This window comes from Sinocyclocheilus grahami, unplaced genomic scaffold (assembly GCF_001515645.1).
Source record: "Sinocyclocheilus grahami isolate Dianchi unplaced genomic scaffold, SAMN03320097.WGS_v1.1 scaffold195.1, whole genome shotgun sequence".
Lineage (NCBI taxonomy): Eukaryota > Metazoa > Chordata > Actinopteri > Cypriniformes > Cyprinidae > Sinocyclocheilus > Sinocyclocheilus grahami.
This window is the reverse complement of record NW_015505374.1, coordinates 750,519-767,933: the sequence shown is the minus strand read 5'-3', so window position 1 is coordinate 767,933 and position 17,415 is coordinate 750,519. Positions and strand designations below refer to the sequence as shown.

Genomic DNA, 17,415 nt, shown 5'->3' with positions numbered 1-17,415 from the left:
GTACTGTTGATGTACTGGAAAATATTTGCAGTAAATAATCTGGAAAGTGTATGTGGGATGAATACATTTAGTCATTTAGCAGATGACATTTGTCTGGAAATAAATCGTGAGACTTTTTGCCGAGATCTCGCGAGAAGTTAAATATTAATGTAATAATTAGATATTACATATATTTTGGTAGAAAAACAGTGTTTTTACGTTTTATTGGTGCAAAGATGAGTAGTGGTGATATTTTGGTACTGTTGATGTACTGGAAAATATTTGCAGTAAATAATCTGGAAAGTGTATGTGGGATGAATACATTTAGTCATTTAGCAGATGACATTTGAAGCGACTTACAAATGAGGACAATAAAAGCAGTCAAAACCAACAAAAGAGCACCAATATATAAGTGCAACTGACAAGTCAGTTAGCCTAACGCAGTACACGTAGCAAGGTGTATATGTATATACACACACACACACAAAGAAAAGCAAGTAGATAGAAAAAATAGAAAGCTAGTGTTTGTTTGTTTTTAATAAAAAAAATAAAAAGAAGATAAATATAGATAAAGTAGAATTAAAATAGAATAGAAAGTGCTAGAGTTAGAGGGTCAAATAAAGGTGGAACAGATGTGTTTATAGTCGTTTCTTGAAGATGGTTAAGGACTCAACTGCTCGGATTGATTTGGGTAGGTCATTCCACCAGGAGGGAACAGTTAATGAAAAAGTCTGTGAAAGTGATTTTGTGCCTCTTTGAGATGGCACAATAAAGCGCCGATCACTTGCAGAAGGCAAGCTTCTAGAGGGCACACAACTGAAGTAATGAATTTAGGTAAATGGCTGCAGAGCCAGTGGTGGTTTTGTAGGCAAACATTAATGCCTTGAATTTAATGCGAGCAGCTACTGGAAGCCAGTGTAAATTGATGAACAGAGGTGTGACATGCGTTCTTTTCGGCTCGTTAAAGATTAATCTTGCAGCGGCATTTTGGATTAATTGTAGAGGTTTGATAGAAGTGGCTGGAAGACCTGCCAAGAGAGCATTGCAGTAGTCCAGCCTGGACTGAACAAGAGCTTGAACAAGGAGTTGTGAAGCATGTTCTGAAAGAAAGGGCCTGATCTTCCTAATGTTGTATAAAGCAAATCTGCAGGACCAGGCAGTTTTAGCAATGTGGTCTGAGAAATTCAGCTTATCATCAATCACAACTCCAAGGTTTCTTGCTGTTTTTGAAGGAGTTATGGTTGATGAGCCTAACTGGATGGTGAAATTTTGATAAAGTGATGGATTTGTTGAAACCACAAGCAGTTCGGTCTTTATTATGATGAGCAGGTACAGCTTATTTTAACACAGATCATGCTCTGAGCTCTGTCCAGCAATTCTGGGACTTTTGGTTTAAATTTTAACTTCTGATGCTTTAGTTAAATTGGTAGCCCTTTATAGTAAGGTTCAATTTGTAATATTAGAACATTCATTAGTTATGATTAACTAAAAAAATGAACAACATTCCACAGCAATCTTGGTCAATATTAATACATTTTATGCTTATTTTTTTATTTATATATTTTATTTTGCACCACAGCTCTAACATTCTAATAGATTAAATTTTTAGCAAATTTTAGGTTAATTTCAAGTTTGAGGTTAACATTAATTTATGCTATAGCATGAATTATGCTCATTTATTGCATTTTATTTTAAATAAAATGATTAATTTATTTGATAAAAAAACAGTACCTTTCTGAAATATTATTATGATTTAAAATACAATTTTTTAAAATTTATTTTATTTTAAAAAGTAATTTATTCCAGTGGTGGCAGAGCTGAATTTTCAGCAGCCATTTCTTCAGTCTTCAGTATCCCATGATTCTTCAGAAATAATTCTAATATGCTGAACAAGATTTATCAATGTTGAGAACAGTTCTGCTGCTTGATATTTTTGTGGACACCGAGATACATATTTTTTTTAGGATTCTTTGATGAATAGAAACTGTGAAAGAGTAGCATATATTTCTTTACTGCCACTTTCGATAAGTTTAATTAAACCCCTCTGAGTAAAAGTATTATTTAAAAAACCATACTGACCTCAGATTTTGAATGGTATTCTATATCAATAACATGAACATATCAGCATTAACTTGCGAGTCACCAAATCAGCATCACCCTTAAATGGCACAATCTTGTTTTCACAGGTACGTAAAACATTCTTTAAATTAGCTTACTGTGACTTCTGCCACAAGTTCTTGTTCAACGGCTTCAGGTGTCAGACCTGTGGGTATAAATTTCACCAGCACTGCAGCAGTAAAGTCCCTACAGTATGTGTGGATATGGACACCGTGACAAAACGGTATGTTCTGAATTAAATTTTCTGTTTATGTGTGCTTGTCCTCATTTTTGTAACTCAACTGGTGTTCTGTTGCTCTCAGGTGTGTTCCTAATACAGTAGACTGCCCTTCGATATTGATATATCCGGCCACCAATTCCATATCACAGAGCGACATTCCCTTAACTTCAGATTCTCCTGGGTACTCTCTAACTTCACCTATAAATACATGTACCTGTTGATCCCCTAGGGGAAATGTAACACTAGCCGACATGTGTGATTTTTTTTATTTATTTTTTTTACCCCTTTTAGAGAGGAACTGCTGTCTACCCCATCAAGCTTCCGTTTGATCATGCGAGGAGAGGACGGTCAGTCTCTCCAAAGGCATCGCTCCACCTCAACCCCCAATGTCCACATGGTCAGCACGCTGGAGCCTGGCGCTGCTGGCCTCATGGAGGTTAGAGACCGGACTAGAGGCTCATCAAGTCCACATACGTTTTCTAATTTTTTGTTCACCCACAAATGAAAGTCACCTTCTTTGCTCCAAAATGTTCTTTCTTCTGTCGAACCCAAAAGGTGATGTTAGACTGTTTTCACACTGATATTTTCCATACCATGAAAATGGCTGTCAATATCTGAAACCAGAAAACGAGCATTTAAAAAGTTTGCATAGAAAAGAGCAGTGTCAACATTCTGCTACACTTCTGTTTTTGTGTTCCATGGAAGAAAGGAAGGGCGAGGAATGCATTTTTGGGTGAACTGTCCCTGTACTAGAGTATTAGCCTGGCTAGATGTCAAATGTCAAGATGTGTTACTTCACAGAATATGACAGTGGAGGTTCTGCATGCCTCCTTGATCATCCGTCCTCCATCGCATGTATTTATTCATTTTTTCCTCCACTCTCATTCAGGAGTCATTCAAAATCAGCACAATGGGTGAGTGTTGTTGTTTTTTTTTCCCCTCTCATTTTTTCCACTTGACTACCTGTCTCTCACAAGAGCACATGTTCATTTTTTTTTACGCACCCACATTACACTACATACATTTTTGTTTCTTAACCATCTCTGATTACAATGACACAAATATCTACACATCTCCATGTGTGTGAACTGGCCTTCATATTCTAGTGTTGTCCACAGGGCAAGAGTCCTCTCCCAAGCCTTCCACTAGCCCACCCCACCTAGGGTCACCAGGAAGAAGACCCCCCAAATCCCCTTCTGAGCCCAAGGAACGAAAACAATCCTCATCTGATGATAAAAAGAAAGTGGTGAGTGTGTGTCTTATTTTAATAGGAAGCACAGATGACTTGGCTACAAGCTTTTATTTTATTTTTTTTCCAAACCATTTTTTGGTTTTGTGTTTGTTTTTTGTTTTTTTTAGCACCGGGGAGGTTACAGAGACTCCAGTTACTACTGGGAGGTGCACTCACGGGAGGTGTCCATGTTAAAGAGGATTGGAGCGGGTTCTTTTGGGACCGTCTATAAAGGCAAGTGGCATGGAGACGTAGCTATCAAGATACTTAAAGTGACAGAGCCCACACCGGAGCAGCTCCAGGCCTTTAAAAATGAGATGCAGGTTTTACGGTGAGTCGTCATCTGCACGATCCTAGCTTCAAAGCCTGGCGAAGATAACAGTGTAACAGTAGTTCTCGTTAATGTTGCTTTACTGCATTAGTAATGTCATCTGCTGCTACAACCAGCTAATCTCCAGTTCAAATCTTCTGTTCAGTATGACTAATTTGAGTCCTTTGCTCCTCAGAAAAACACGCCATGTCAACATTCTGCTGTTCATGGGCTTCATGACGAAGCCTAATTTTGCCATTATCACGCAGTGGTGTGAAGGCAGCAGCCTCTACCGCCACTTGCATGTTACTGAGACCAAGTTTGACACCATGCGCCGTATCGATGTTGCTCGCCAGACTGCACAGGGCATGGAGTAAGTTTTTTTTTTTTTTCTTTTTCTTTTCTTTTCTTTCTTGCTACATGCTGTGCCAATTATATAATGTTAATATAACAAAACTCTATAAAATGTTAATGTACACTACTGTTAAAAGGTTTGGCGTAAGAAAACTTTTAATCCGCAAGGAAGCATTTAATTGATCAAAACATTTGTAACGGAGGATTCTTTTTCAAATAAATGCTGTTCTTTCGAACTTTCTATTAAAGAATCCTGAAAAACAATCATGGTTTCCACAAAAATATTAAGCAGCACCACTGGTTACAACAAGGGTTCGCAGCTCTAGCCCTCGAGGTCCACGTTCCTGCAGAGTTTAGCTCTAACCTTGATCAAATTCACCTGCCTGTGACCTTCTAGGGATCCTGAAGATGTTGATCAGCTTGTTCAGGTGTGTTTGATTAGGGCTGGAACTAAACTCTGCAGAAAAGTGGACCTCGAGGGCCTGAGCTGAAAACCTCTGGTGTACAACATTGATAATAATAAGAAATGTTTCCTGAGCACCAAATCAGCGTATTAGAAGGATTCTGACGGATCACGTGACACTGAAGACTGGAATAATGGCTGCTGAAAATTCAGCTTTACCGTCACAAAAAATAAATCATGTTTTACAACATATTCAAATTGAAAATTGTTATTTTAAAATTGTTATACTGTAATAAAAGCAGCCTCGCTGAACGTAAGAGACTTGTTTTGAAAGCATCATACCAACCTCAAACTTTTCAATAGTAGTGTTTTTCAAAAGGCATAATTTCCTTACTGATTTTATCAGTCCCCCATACACTCAAGCCAACCAGTAATATATCATTATTATATTATCAGCTAGTGTGGTTAAATATGATCAGTACATGCACCCTAAATAAGTAATAGTGGAACGCTATTTGTAATTTGGACTTGTGATAACAAAGAACACTTGTAACTTCATAAAAAAACATCTTAAGGAGCTGCTCACACCCAGAAGACCGTGCACTTAATGGCACTCTTTTTCAGCTCAGAGTCACAAGGACACAATCATATGGGAAATTGGCACATCTTCTTAAATCCACCAATGTTATATGATTGTATTGTCTATCAGTAATGCTTGGATTTATAGAGAGTAGATGAAGTGTAGAAAATCTCAATTTTGTGCATAATTTGCTACTAATCTTTCCTTAACAGTTATCTTCATGCCAAGAATATCATTCATCGGGACTTGAAATCGAATAGTATCCTTTCTATAATGTATTAGCCGTGCTCTTGTCTGTATTGAGATTTCTGTTGCAGGATAGATCAGATTTATGTAATTTGCTGCCAGTAGATGGCATCATGGTTGCATCTTAATGTCCTAGTACAGTGGTTCTCAAACTTGAGAACTTGTCCTGGAGTACCCCCTGCCCTGCACATTTTGTATGTCTCCCTCATCTATCACACCTGATTCATCTCATCAGCTCATTAGTGGAGACTGCAAGACCTGAAGTGGGTGTGTCAGATGTAGGGAGACATACAAATTGTGCAGTGCTGGGGGTACTTCATGGAGAGGTTTCAAAACCACTGTCCCAGTAGATTGCCAAGCCGCTTTCGGTCTTCGGTCTGATTTACCTAAATTACTGGCATGAGATGGAAGGCTGAGGTTGAGGATTTACTGGAATAATAGTGCTAATGCATTCTCTCTAGTGATATTGTAGTCATTCTTTGTTCTGCATGGTACTCCTGAGCTCATGTGTCAGATATCTTCCTGCACGAAGGCTGGACGGTAAAGATCGGTGACTTTGGGCTGGCCACAGTAAAGTCTCGCTGGAGTGGCTCTCAGCAGGTTGAACAGCCCAGTGGCTCCATCCTGTGGATGGTGAGTAATCATCACCCAGCTCAATACCTCATTCATCAATGAATCTAATACTTATTAGCTTACCACTTATGTGAAGTAGTTTAATCCGGAATCTATTGTTGAGAAGTACATTTGTACAGATTTTTTAACTCTGCTGTTGTTTTTCAGGCCCCTGAGGTGATCAGAATGCAAGACACTAACCCATACACCTTCCAGTCAGATGTATACGGATATGGAGTGGTGCTCTATGAACTGATGTCTGGGACTTTGCCTTATTCAAATATCAACAACCGCGATCAGGTCAGGCATACGCCACTACTCTGATAGATTGTCCTTTTCTGTTCAAGCTCGAAATAGTTTTGAATGAACTTTGTTCAGCCCAAAATAGCTATCCTCCTAACTATCATCATTTACTCACCCTCATGTTGACTGTATGACTGTCTTCCTTGGAGCACAGAAGGAGAAGTTAACTATGATGTTTGGTTGTTCTCTTCCTGTAGATTATTTTCATGGTGGGTCGTGGCTACTTGTCTCCTGACCTCAGTAAATTATACAGTAACTGTCCTAAATCAATGAAGAGGCTCATCATCGACTGTCTAAAATTCAAACGCGATGAACGGCCTCTCTTCCCCCAGGTAAGAATAACCAGAGCCCTTCTCTGCTTTCCAGCACAGTTATGTCAGATTAAGTGATAGCCTCATATTTCGTCTCTGCTTGTTCTTCAGATCTTGGTGGGCATCGAGCAGGTCCAGGATCTGTTGCCAAAAATCGAGCGGAGTGCCTCTGAGCCCTCTTTACACCGTGCTGTACACGCCGAGGACCTGAACCCGCTTCTCCTTCACACCACACGCCTCATGCCTCTGTGAGACGATCCGCTCCTCTCCCAGATGCCGTGCAGGATCATTCCCAGCATGGAGTTCCTCTCATTATTCCACACATTCCTGAGCGCACCCTAATTACTTCATCGGTCACACATATAGTCAAACACATTACATTTATCTACTCGTTCATGCTCCCTCCCTCCTCTTTTCCATTCCAGCTGCTCCTCCGTAAAGCTGCCTGTAGAGAATGTTAGACTCTTTCTTGACCAGCTGCTTTCTAAAACAGAAGCAGGAAATCAACTGTGCTCTCTTACTACACTTAATGGATTTCCAAATCCAAGCATCATATCAGCAATGTATCGGCACAATCTTAATGACCTCCTTTTTTTGAGGTATATTTCAAAATGTGTTATGGTTGCTTACACATTACCTTTTTTACTTTAAGATGAAATTAGCGTTTTTCTTTAGAACAAGCAAACTAACATGGAGATTTTTTTTGTCTTTCTCCCTGTTCTCCTTGCTTGAAAATCATTGGCCAATGATAGCACAATGTTGATGACTATTCATTTACATCAGTCACAGAGACTCTCTGCTCACAGATTGGTTCGCAGTCAGTTTATGATCATAAACATGATCATACGCCCATTGCCATTGTTTTGGCATCTTTTTTATTCCGTTATTTTTTTTTAAATGGAAAATATTGGTATCAGATTTGGTTGGATATACATGTGACTTGTGGCCTTGATAATTGTGCTGTGTATTTGAGATATTTTTTAAAAATAATTATCTTCCACCTTTGTGCTTTCTCTTTCTCTGTTGGTGAGCTTTAAATTGTGTAGCTTAATGACATTTCAAGAAAATGGCACAAAGCAGTGGTGCACTTCCTGAAGTGATGGGGAAGGGAAAATTTACACTTTTCTTTTGTTGCTTTGAAATGAGTACATTTGCATTCTGGATTAAAACAAGATTGATAGTTTGTTTTAAAAACCGAGTAAAAATTCACAAACTAAACTTAAATGGTACATGATGACCATAAGCAAGACTGGTGAACTAGTACTGACACTTCATCCCAGTCTAACTTGTGCACTAATGCATTGTGTTTGCATGTGGTTGTGTTAACCGGTCGCCTGTTGCTGCCCGTGCTGTTGAACGTTTGTACAGTAGCTCACACTTGGAGATACTGGAGTGCAGAGGTTCTTAATCCTGGTCCAGGGTCGAGCTGATGATCTGAATCAGGTGTGATAAATAAAGAAGACCTCCAAAAATGCACAAAGCAGGGGATCAGCAGAACAAAAGTTAAGAACCACTGCTGAAGTGATTTTGTTCTCAGCTCTACATTCAGATAGTGTTGAGCAATAGTTCAGAGGTTTTTGATTGGTTTTGCATCTTGAAACTTAAGTGTCATTTTTGAGTGTATGAGAACAATGTCCATAAATTTCGTAGTCACACAGCAGCTTTAAGGTGGAGTTCCGCTTGAAGCCCTGAAGCAGTTTTCAAAGAAAACACTTTAGCTCTAACTTTAGACCTGCTGCTGACACCTGGTTAATCGACTAGTTTTAGTTTTGAGTGAGACGATCAAACTTAAGATGCGCTTTTCCCTTCTGAAGCGCCCTTTCTCTTAGGGCTCTTATAAAAGCAGGAAGAACAGAAATGTCGTAGCATTTCCTTCAGATCAAATTTGTGGCAGCATGGGGTGAGGGTGCTTCTGGGTGCTGTATTCTTCTTTCAGTTAGTTCAGTTTATACCATACACTCAAAAGCATGTCTTTGCAATACAGTCGTGCTGTTTAATAGCAATATTAAAGTTCCTTTTCCTCCCATTCAGCTGGTTTCAATAGGACTGACTGAAGCCTACAATGATGGGGCCTTATGTGATCTACATTTTCCATCTGTCCTTTTAAATGGAGTCTTAATATATGTAACTTATTGATTCATAACTGACACTTGTACTAAAGGCAGAGCTTTGGTTCTTATCTAGCAATATTCGAATGGGGCTGGGTCCCCCGTTGAGCTGTACTCATTCCAAATACGATGCCTACGGAAGATTCACTAGGCGTTTCTATGTCTCTTGTTCATGAAAGATGGTGTCGCATCCCTTCAGTGACTAATGGAAATGAATATGTTGTAGTTTCAGACAAACCTGGCTTGCAAGTGCTTCTGGACTCTTGTAGAATGATGATGTGGTACTCCCAAGTGTAGGATTTTCAGAAGAAACCAGTGGTAATAATATCGCTCCGTACAAAAGGGGGTAATTGCGTTATCAAGCATTTGTAGATGGCACTATATGCTCTTCTCTATTCATAACGGTTGAGAAAGCAAGACTATCGGTTTATTTTTGTATAGATTTGGATGCACAGCTAGTCCTATTGAGATTTATGATACAATTAAAGCTATAAATGAATTATGTGGCTTTAAAACGACAGCCGAGAAACCTCTATAGAATTAGACACTGGTTTAGGAACTGTTTTTCCCACCAAATTCCAGCCTGCCTTGTTGTATGAGAAACCATAACTGGTCCTAGATCATCAGAACAGTAACTACTTCTGGCAACTTTGGATGTTTGCAGCATTGCCTTAATGGCTTTAACGTCCCTCTGGATACATGTGGGACAAAGACTTTTTTTTTTTCTCCTTGTATCTTTGCAAGCACCTCATTTGTTCACACTTTTATAGTTTCCATTAAGCCCAAAATAAGATAATCAGACAGTATATAAGATTCAGTTTCTGCTTTTGCACAAGGGCACAAATGCAAAAGGGTGAAACTTTAGCCACCATTTTTCAGAACAGGAAATATAACGAAAGATCGATTTTGTTTAAAAAGATTAGTTTTGCGTATGTTAGGTGAACTGCAATAATGTGTGTATAGTTGAATATGTCTATGGGGTGTTGCGGAAAAATGGTGTATTCTGCCGTGTACAGTTACTTTTTCTTTTTAAAGATTACTTTTAAATTGTATTTGTTTTTATTTTTTGTGTGATGGTTCAAAAAGAACAAAATTGTTTTAAAACATGTAAAGGAAATCTTAGTATTTTCTAGTTTTTTGGGGTCTTAAATATTATGGAGACAGGATTTTGTCCTACAATAAAACTGTTGAAATGTTTGCTTTCATTAAGTTTTTTTTTTTCTTCAATGCTGTTGACAAAATACATTTAATCTTTCATGAACTTTAAATGCAATCTCATAACGGAAACCATCATTTCAAGCCACCCATCATGATCATGACACTAGAGGAAGTGTTGATTTGCTATTGGTACTTCCTCCATCAACCACAAGCATAATGCTGGCATTTGCCTTAATGTTTCAAAAAGGAGAGAAAACATTTTACATCATTTCAAGCCACCCATCATGATCATGACACTAGAGGAAGTGTTGATTTGCTATTGGTACTTCCTCTATCAACCACAAGCATAATGCTGGCATTTGCCTTAATGTTTCAAAAAGGAGAGAAAACATTTTCATTCTGTCTTGGTTTAATTTACATTAGTTTGCAAAGAAAAGGAAAAAACAATATGCATTACAGATGGTGTAAATGGTTTAAAATAAGCTCGTGTGGTTTCCACCCTGTGCATATTCTTCGAAATCACATGGTTTAGTCACTGCTACAGCTAGTCGGAAAAGGAAGTGATAAGAAATAAATGCTTTGCATTGTTCATCTTTACACAAGTCAATTATACTCTATATAAGTCAATTACAGCAACATATTAGGTCAAAAATAATTACATGACGTGAAAAAAACCAGTACTTATATATATACAGTGTAATATGCCATTATATTTTTGTGTAAAGATGAGTCATCATGGAAAATCTCTCTTACACCCTTTTTATAATTTGACATTCAGATGAAAGTGGGTGAATTCAGTGTCTAAAACCCCCTAGAAAGTTTCCTTTTAAGCTGTGATGGCCAAAGGCAAAATAATACTGCTGAGTTTTTTTTTTTTTTTAACCAGTTCTGATTTAACTGCTCTAATAACTGTAAATCATACATGCAAAATAATAATAATAATAACAATAATGAAGTTACAATAATTATGGATTTTGTACCAATGTTTCTTAGAGGACAGATACCATATACATAGAACCATGAACCAAGCATCCATGTAAGAACTGCGAGCCATCTTGTCTTTTACTGGCTGTCTTTGGGTATTTGTGTGACAATAGTTATTAAAAACACAAACTGTGAAATATGGAAACATTGTGTTTGATCATTTGTATCCTAACCCAGTTTGATTTATGTGGCAGAACAGGGTCATTGAGAAACACATACCCAAGACCTACAAGGGGAGAGATTATGTTTAGTCATGTTAATAAAAATACCTTTAATTATCATATTACACTAGTGATCTGCATGAAGTGTAAAGCAATAGCTGCTAAACAAAACTGATAAATGATATATCATATAGTCCTGATATATGTAGTCTGATATATAGTCCTATAAATGATAATCATTTAATAATTTTTAATCTGTTATGTGGGGTCTCATACAATTTATTTCGATTAGCTAAGGTGACTATGACAAGACATAAAGCCTCATATGGAAACTCGTACCTCAATAATGCAGACAACAATGACACTAATCCCTGTGTTCAAGAGGTTTTCATCAAATGCACCCTTCAGCTTTGTGAAACAACCCTAAGTGCAACAATCAAGACAATACATGTGATATAAGATTGAATCGGCTGCACAGATGTGTAAATTTGATGTGCATCTCCATATATCTGTGTTTCATTAATATAGTTTTGCTATATAGCTCCTATAGAGATGGATATGAGTGCAGTATTACCTGCGGCCAATAATGTGTTTCATTTCTATACTCGATGCATGAGTTCGGTACATGTGTCCCCCAGTCTGTATGGTTACGGATTCCACAGCAATGAAACTGTTGATTTATAAGAAAAACTGTAATTGAGTATTTATTTATTAAGAACAAGTGTGTGCCTGTAAAGAAAAAAACAGCATAATATTCTGCTGCCTATGTGTGATGATGAGTAAGCTGACTTTTCTCAAGAAATAAAAGAGAAGCACAGTCTAAATGGACACTTACAGCCATTTGCACTTTGTCCCAGTCATCTTCAACTGTTCCATTGCGTCTGCTCTCATTGGATTTTTCTAAACCATTCTTAAGATCTTTATTAATGAACTCCTCAATCTGTGAGTAAAAAGCACAGTCTGATAAATTTTTCCTCACATGTACTCTGCTTCCAAATTCAAATTCAGTTTCTTACCTTTCTCTCGTACATCAGCAAAAGGCAGGCACCAGTCAGCTCAGCCAACATTAGAATGAGCAACAGTATGAAGAACTAAACCAACCAAACAAAAAGAGATCCCGAGTTAAAAAAAAATTTTTTTTTTATAAAGAACCCAGAAAGTTAAACTTGGCTGATGATACACGGGCAGCTTTTTGAGCAATTTTGCCAGGCAACTTTTTGTCAGCAATGTTTCCTGGGCACTTTCCCACTGAGAACGAGTAACAAATTTCTATCTGGATACTTTAGATTGGTTATGGGCCCTGTGTCTCACCTGGTTGCCCGCTGACAGCAACATTAACCAAGGTTGCCTGGCAACATTGCTCAAAAAGTTGCCCAGTGTATCATCAGCCTTAGTGGACAACAGAGAATATGCAAGTGTAAGTGATGATGGATGCTAACAATGTTCTTCTTGAGACTCACAGATATAAGCAGGCAACGATTTTCCTTCAGGGCTCCAAGAAAGCCCAAAAAGGAGACACAGGTGATAACGATCCCAGTGAGGAAAACCGAGTTTGCGATGCTCATAGCCTGAAGACTGGGGAGTAGGGAAGAGAACCTGGAGAATGTCATCAAATAGATGCCAAATCCAAAGACAGTAGCCCCACAGACCTGTAATGGTAATTTCAACCAAACAAGAGAGCGGGTTTAGAATGGCCTGAGATGAACAATTCTAAATGTGAAAAGCCATTGTATATTATAATGATGAGACAGTCCGAGAATGGATACATACAAAAAAGACAAAGTTCACCACACACATGGTGTACTTTAGACACTTCAGGCACGACATCTTCCACTGCGTTCTGCAAAAGTTATCAAACACACGGAGCTGATGTTAAACTGTTCTCTCACATCAAGACCTTGTGTTCTTTCCCAAACTGCTTGCATCCACAACATAAAGATCACTGACTCAGTAAAATCAGAAAAAAGCTTTCCTGTTCTTCCCCCAAAACTGAAGGTGGACCAGACATAGCGCAATCTAACACATGAAACTGCTAAATAGAGGCCCGTGTAGAATTTGACGGGCTGTCGTGCGTTTCCTGTGCGACCTCCTTTACCAGAACAAGCAGTAGTTTACTTTTCCAACACTACTTGCTGAAAACAGATTAAGATAAATAAAAATGTCAAATGACATGAAACATGAACTGGAAATTTTATGAAAACATGCCTATGTTATAAAAGACATTATTAAAAAGACCCTATTTTTAATAAGCAACAATGTGAGTACAGTAAGGAAAGTATCACTTACTTAAATTAGAATGAACATGAAAGTCAAGAAAATTTCATATACTTACCTTTAATTTACTCTGTAAAGATGCCCCAAAGAATAATCCTCAATTAAGACAGTTGGACTCGCCCTTTGTGACTGTGCTCTTCAAATCTGTCACTGGCAGTGGGAGTGCATCATATCTTACTTCCTCTGTGAATGCCGCAGTGTCTAACTGACAGTGCAGGGGTGTTTAAGAAGACCAATGACAATGAGGCGCTATGAAAAAAGTGTGATTCAGCGTCATTATACCACATATATGGGCTCATATGCATGTGCCCAAATACATCTGTTACAGAGAAGCTTCGGAAACAACTCAACCTGTGGTTTTGTGCACACATAGATGATGCACAATGCTTCATGCTAAAACCACACAAGATCACTTTACACTTTACCTTTACTAATAAAACAGCACAAATAAAATGTGCATCAGAAATAAATGTAACATTTTACTAACAATTTCTTAACACTAACGCATATCTGTTGCACAAATAGTAAAGGTGCAATTGTAAATTCAATATAATGGGCCAGCACATATGTGACCCTGGTCCACAAAACCAGTTAGAAGGGTAATTTTTTTGAAATTGAGATCATTATACATCATCTGAAAGCTCAATAAATACACTTTCCATTGATGTATGGTTTGTTAGGATAGGACATATTTATAATATTATAGGACATATACATATTTGGCTGAGATACAACTATTTGAAGATCTGGAATCTGAGGGTGCAAAAAAAAATCTAAATATTGAGAAAATCTCCTTTAAAGTTGTCCAAATGAAGTTCTTAGCAATGCGTATTACTGATTAAAAATGACGTTTTGATATAGTTACAGTAGGAAATTTACAAAATATCTTCATGGAACATGATCTTTACTTTATATCCCAAAGATTTTTGGCATAAAAGAAAAATTGATAATTTTGACCCATACAATGTATTGTTGGCTATTGCTACAAATATACCCGTGCAACTTATGACTGGTTTTGTGGTCCAGGGTCACGTATGTGTTTGTGTTTACACTTTTTAGGGACATTTTTAATGTCTCTGTGTTACATTCAAATTGGAAGCCAACATGCTGTTACGTTATTTAGTTAAAAATGTTTCACCAATCACCCACTTTTCTTGGTAAACGGTCTTCTCATTAAAAACACTGACATGAAGACAAAAAAAAAAGTGATTTTAAGGGGGAAATCCCTGAATGATTACATCACGTATGTGTTTGTGTTTACACTTTTTAGGGACATTTTTAATGTCTCTGTGTTACGTTCAAATTGGAAGCCAACATGCTGTTACGTTATTTAGTTAAAAATGTTTCACCAATCACCCACTTTTCTTGGTAAACGGTCTTCTCATTAAAAACACTGACATGAAGACAAAAAAAAGTGATTTTAAGGGGGAAATCCCTGAATGATTACACATATTGTCGCATCATCAGTATTGGGGAGTAACTAGTTACATGTAACGGAATTACATTATTTCATTACAAAATAAGGTTACTCTTTATTTTAAGGTGTCCTTGTTACAGTGTAAGTACACATTTAAGTACTGAATTATATTAATTAACTACATGCACTTACTATATGGTTAGGGTTTGTCTTAGGGTTACTTGCATGTAATTCTGCATAATGTATTGTTATTATAATAGTAAGTACATGAAACGTGTAACAAGAACACCTTAAAATAAAGGGTTACCCAAAATAAATGTAACTGTAATCAGTTACAGTTATACTGAGGAAAAAAATCAGAATGAAAATGTTAACAATTATAAAGGGGGTTACATCTGAATTTTTATCACACACACACACACACACACACACACACACACACACACACACACACACACACACACACACACACACACACAAACAGTATCTCTAATGAAATTTGGCACAAAGCGATATGTCATGATCCAGCTTTGCTTCCAAAGACTGAGATGCTCCTTTTATACCCAAACATGATACCTTGACCTGTTACCAATACACCTGCTTACTGTGAACGGTTTCAAAACAGTTTAATTGGGATATTCTTGAAGCTTTTCTCTTTTATTTTCGCCTCTGTCCCAATTTTTTTTGGAGTCCATCAAAATCTAATTTTGTTTATATTTACAAAATGCATTTAAGTTGGTTAAATAAAAGTTAAAGAAAAAGAACAAATGACAGATTCTTGATTTTATTGCAATTTACAAAATGTCCCAACTTTTCTGGGGTTGGGGTTGTAGTGTTGAGTACTATTGTAAGGTTAACCTTGCCTGGTTTAAATGTTTGAAAATGATTAACAACTGAAAACATTAGTAATGTAGAAAAGCAATCAAAAAGTAATGAAATATTATCAGCTACATTACACTTTAATAAAGTAATTGAAATAGTTACACTACTTATTACATTTTAAATAGGGTAATTTGTAACCTGTAACCTATTACATTTCCAAAGTACCCTTCCCAACACTGCTCATCATGTATCATTGTGTCAGGTTTTTTTTGTCATTTGCATGCTTTGAGCTTGTACTGTTTTCCTCTTTTACTGGTAACCAGTAGACAGGGACAGACCCAGTAAATGCATAGAAACTGGAGAAAGGGAAATGAAACACAATCAAGCCTGATGAGAAAAAAATGAAATTTAATTCAACCTCTCAGTTTTAGGTGACAACCCTGAGAATTGTGAAACGATTATCAAGTACCAAACACAGGGTGTTAAAATCGAGAAATAGTTATGTAAAAACACTGCAAAGATTATCTACACACCATAATCAGGTTATAGGGTTATAATGTAGATTACAATGTACTTAACCCAGCATGCTGGAGAAAAGTTATTATGTTTTATTATAGGTAAATCATATCGTTTTAGATCTTCGTATGTGAAAACACTGACCAGAGAACATCATCCTAAAATAAAGAAGCTTGGGTTGGAATTTAATCACACTTTGCTTTACTTGAAGGGGATGCACTATAACATTCTTTCCCACCAATAAAATAAGATTCATGGCTCATTTCAGTCTGAGGAACCAAAACTGAGGAAAAGTACCACTGTGCTAATGTATGCAAGATAATGAGCTGAAAGGGGGAGGAGAGCTGAGACTCATTTTCAGATATATTTTTCTCCTGTGTTATCTCCATCCAGCACACCAGTTTATTTAAGTTTTGCTACTAGGTCCCCTGTATTTTTTTAGTTCATACATTCTAAAGGAGCTCATGAAATGGCTCGAGTCAGTTTTCTTTCCTGTGTTGTTTTTATTTTCCTATGAGGGAGAGCTGAAATTGTTTGATTTATTTAAACATTTACGTTGCAAACATTAGTTTGATGGCCTTGTAATTTAAGCTATCAAGCAGGAAAAAACAATGAATTCTCAGGTGCATAGAAAAAAAAAGAGGAAGTTTAGACAACCAGGTAGCTGAAATTGTCCACACACTGGAAAAATACAATCAGACCAAAAAAGGTCTATCAAAACTATCTTTTATTTTCCATAGGCAAAAGTGAAAAAGTGACAAAAGTGCAAAGTGGCTTAGAAACAGACCAAGGAGCAAACGTTTCAGCCCATGCTTTCCTCAGTGCTCCAGCATATGGAAATATGGAAAATAAAGTATATATTTTGATAGACCTTTTTTGGTCTGATTGCATTTTTCCAGTTTCCTTCTTTAAAGGGGTCATATGATGTGATTTCAAGTTGATTTCAAGTTGATTTCAAGCTGATTGTGCATAGATAAGATCCCTGAAGTTGCAAAGACTAAAGTCTCAAAACCAAAGAGATATTCTTTATCAAAGTTAAGACTCTGCCACGCCCCCCTAAAATGGCTCATTCTAACACGGCCCCACATATCTACCTCACTATGTGGAAATATTTGCATAATTCCGCCCAAATGTGCACGCAAAGAAAGAAGGCGTGGTTTCAGTAACCGCAGTTAGTGTTGAAGCAGCATGTCAGGGAGACGCTGTGTGTTTCTAGGAGAAAGCAAAATTGCTTTATTTGGCCTTCCGAAAGTAGATGCATTTAGGAATCTTTAAGATTACTTACAACAGAACAGCAATGCATTTTAT

General features: G+C 37.2%; 2 protein-coding genes across 3 annotated transcripts in view; one reads left to right on the top strand and one right to left on the bottom strand.

The window, feature by feature from the left end:
* LOC107595004 (serine/threonine-protein kinase A-Raf-like) overlaps positions 1-9,972 on the top strand; it is a 17,069-nt gene extending 7,097 nt beyond the window's left edge. The window contains exons 5-16 of the mRNA XM_016285256.1: positions 2,166-2,320; positions 2,400-2,498; positions 2,609-2,753; positions 3,207-3,231; positions 3,436-3,563; positions 3,677-3,879; positions 4,055-4,231; positions 5,408-5,454; positions 5,956-6,074; positions 6,222-6,353; positions 6,554-6,688; positions 6,779-9,972. Coding sequence (XP_016140742.1) covers positions 2,166-2,320; positions 2,400-2,498; positions 2,609-2,753; positions 3,207-3,231; positions 3,436-3,563; positions 3,677-3,879; positions 4,055-4,231; positions 5,408-5,454; positions 5,956-6,074; positions 6,222-6,353; positions 6,554-6,688; positions 6,779-6,919 — 1,506 coding nt within the window. The 3' untranslated portion in view covers positions 6,920-9,972. The remainder of the gene's footprint in view (positions 1-2,165; positions 2,321-2,399; positions 2,499-2,608; positions 2,754-3,206; positions 3,232-3,435; positions 3,564-3,676; positions 3,880-4,054; positions 4,232-5,407; positions 5,455-5,955; positions 6,075-6,221; positions 6,354-6,553; positions 6,689-6,778) is intronic.
* Positions 9,973-10,232: 260 nt separating this feature from the next.
* LOC107595006 (leukocyte surface antigen CD53-like) lies at positions 10,233-13,541 on the bottom strand. Of its 2 annotated transcripts, none has more exons than XM_016285259.1 (8): positions 13,411-13,541; positions 12,849-12,918; positions 12,539-12,727; positions 12,100-12,169; positions 11,914-12,023; positions 11,653-11,748; positions 11,418-11,501; positions 10,233-11,143 (listed from the first exon to the last, which is right to left on the bottom strand). In XM_016285259.1, the coding sequence occupies exons 2-8, from the start codon at positions 12,903-12,905 to the stop codon at positions 11,075-11,077; spliced, it is 675 nt and encodes a 224-aa protein (XP_016140745.1). In that variant the 5' UTR covers positions 12,906-12,918; positions 13,411-13,541; the 3' UTR covers positions 10,233-11,074. The 2 variants fall into 2 exon arrangements, with proteins under 2 accessions (XP_016140745.1, XP_016140744.1); XM_016285258.1 differs by having other exon boundaries at positions 10,234-11,143; positions 11,914-12,018; positions 12,095-12,169.
* Between the last annotated feature and the right edge of the window lie 3,874 nt (positions 13,542-17,415).

Excerpts from the sequence above, each read along its gene's own strand:
- LOC107595006 (XM_016285259.1), bottom strand. The coding sequence starts at position 12,905 with ATGTCGTGCCTGAAGTGTCTAAAGTACACCATGTGTGTGGTGAACTTT. Across the intron at positions 12,170-12,538 it reads ATCGTTGCCTGCTTATATCT|TTCTTCATACTGTTGCTCAT; the intron begins GTGAGTCTCAAG and ends TGGTTGGTTTAG. Across the intron at positions 11,144-11,417 it reads TTGTTGTCTGCATTATTGAG|GTCTTGGGTATGTGTTTCTC; the intron begins GTACGAGTTTCC and ends CTCCCCTTGTAG.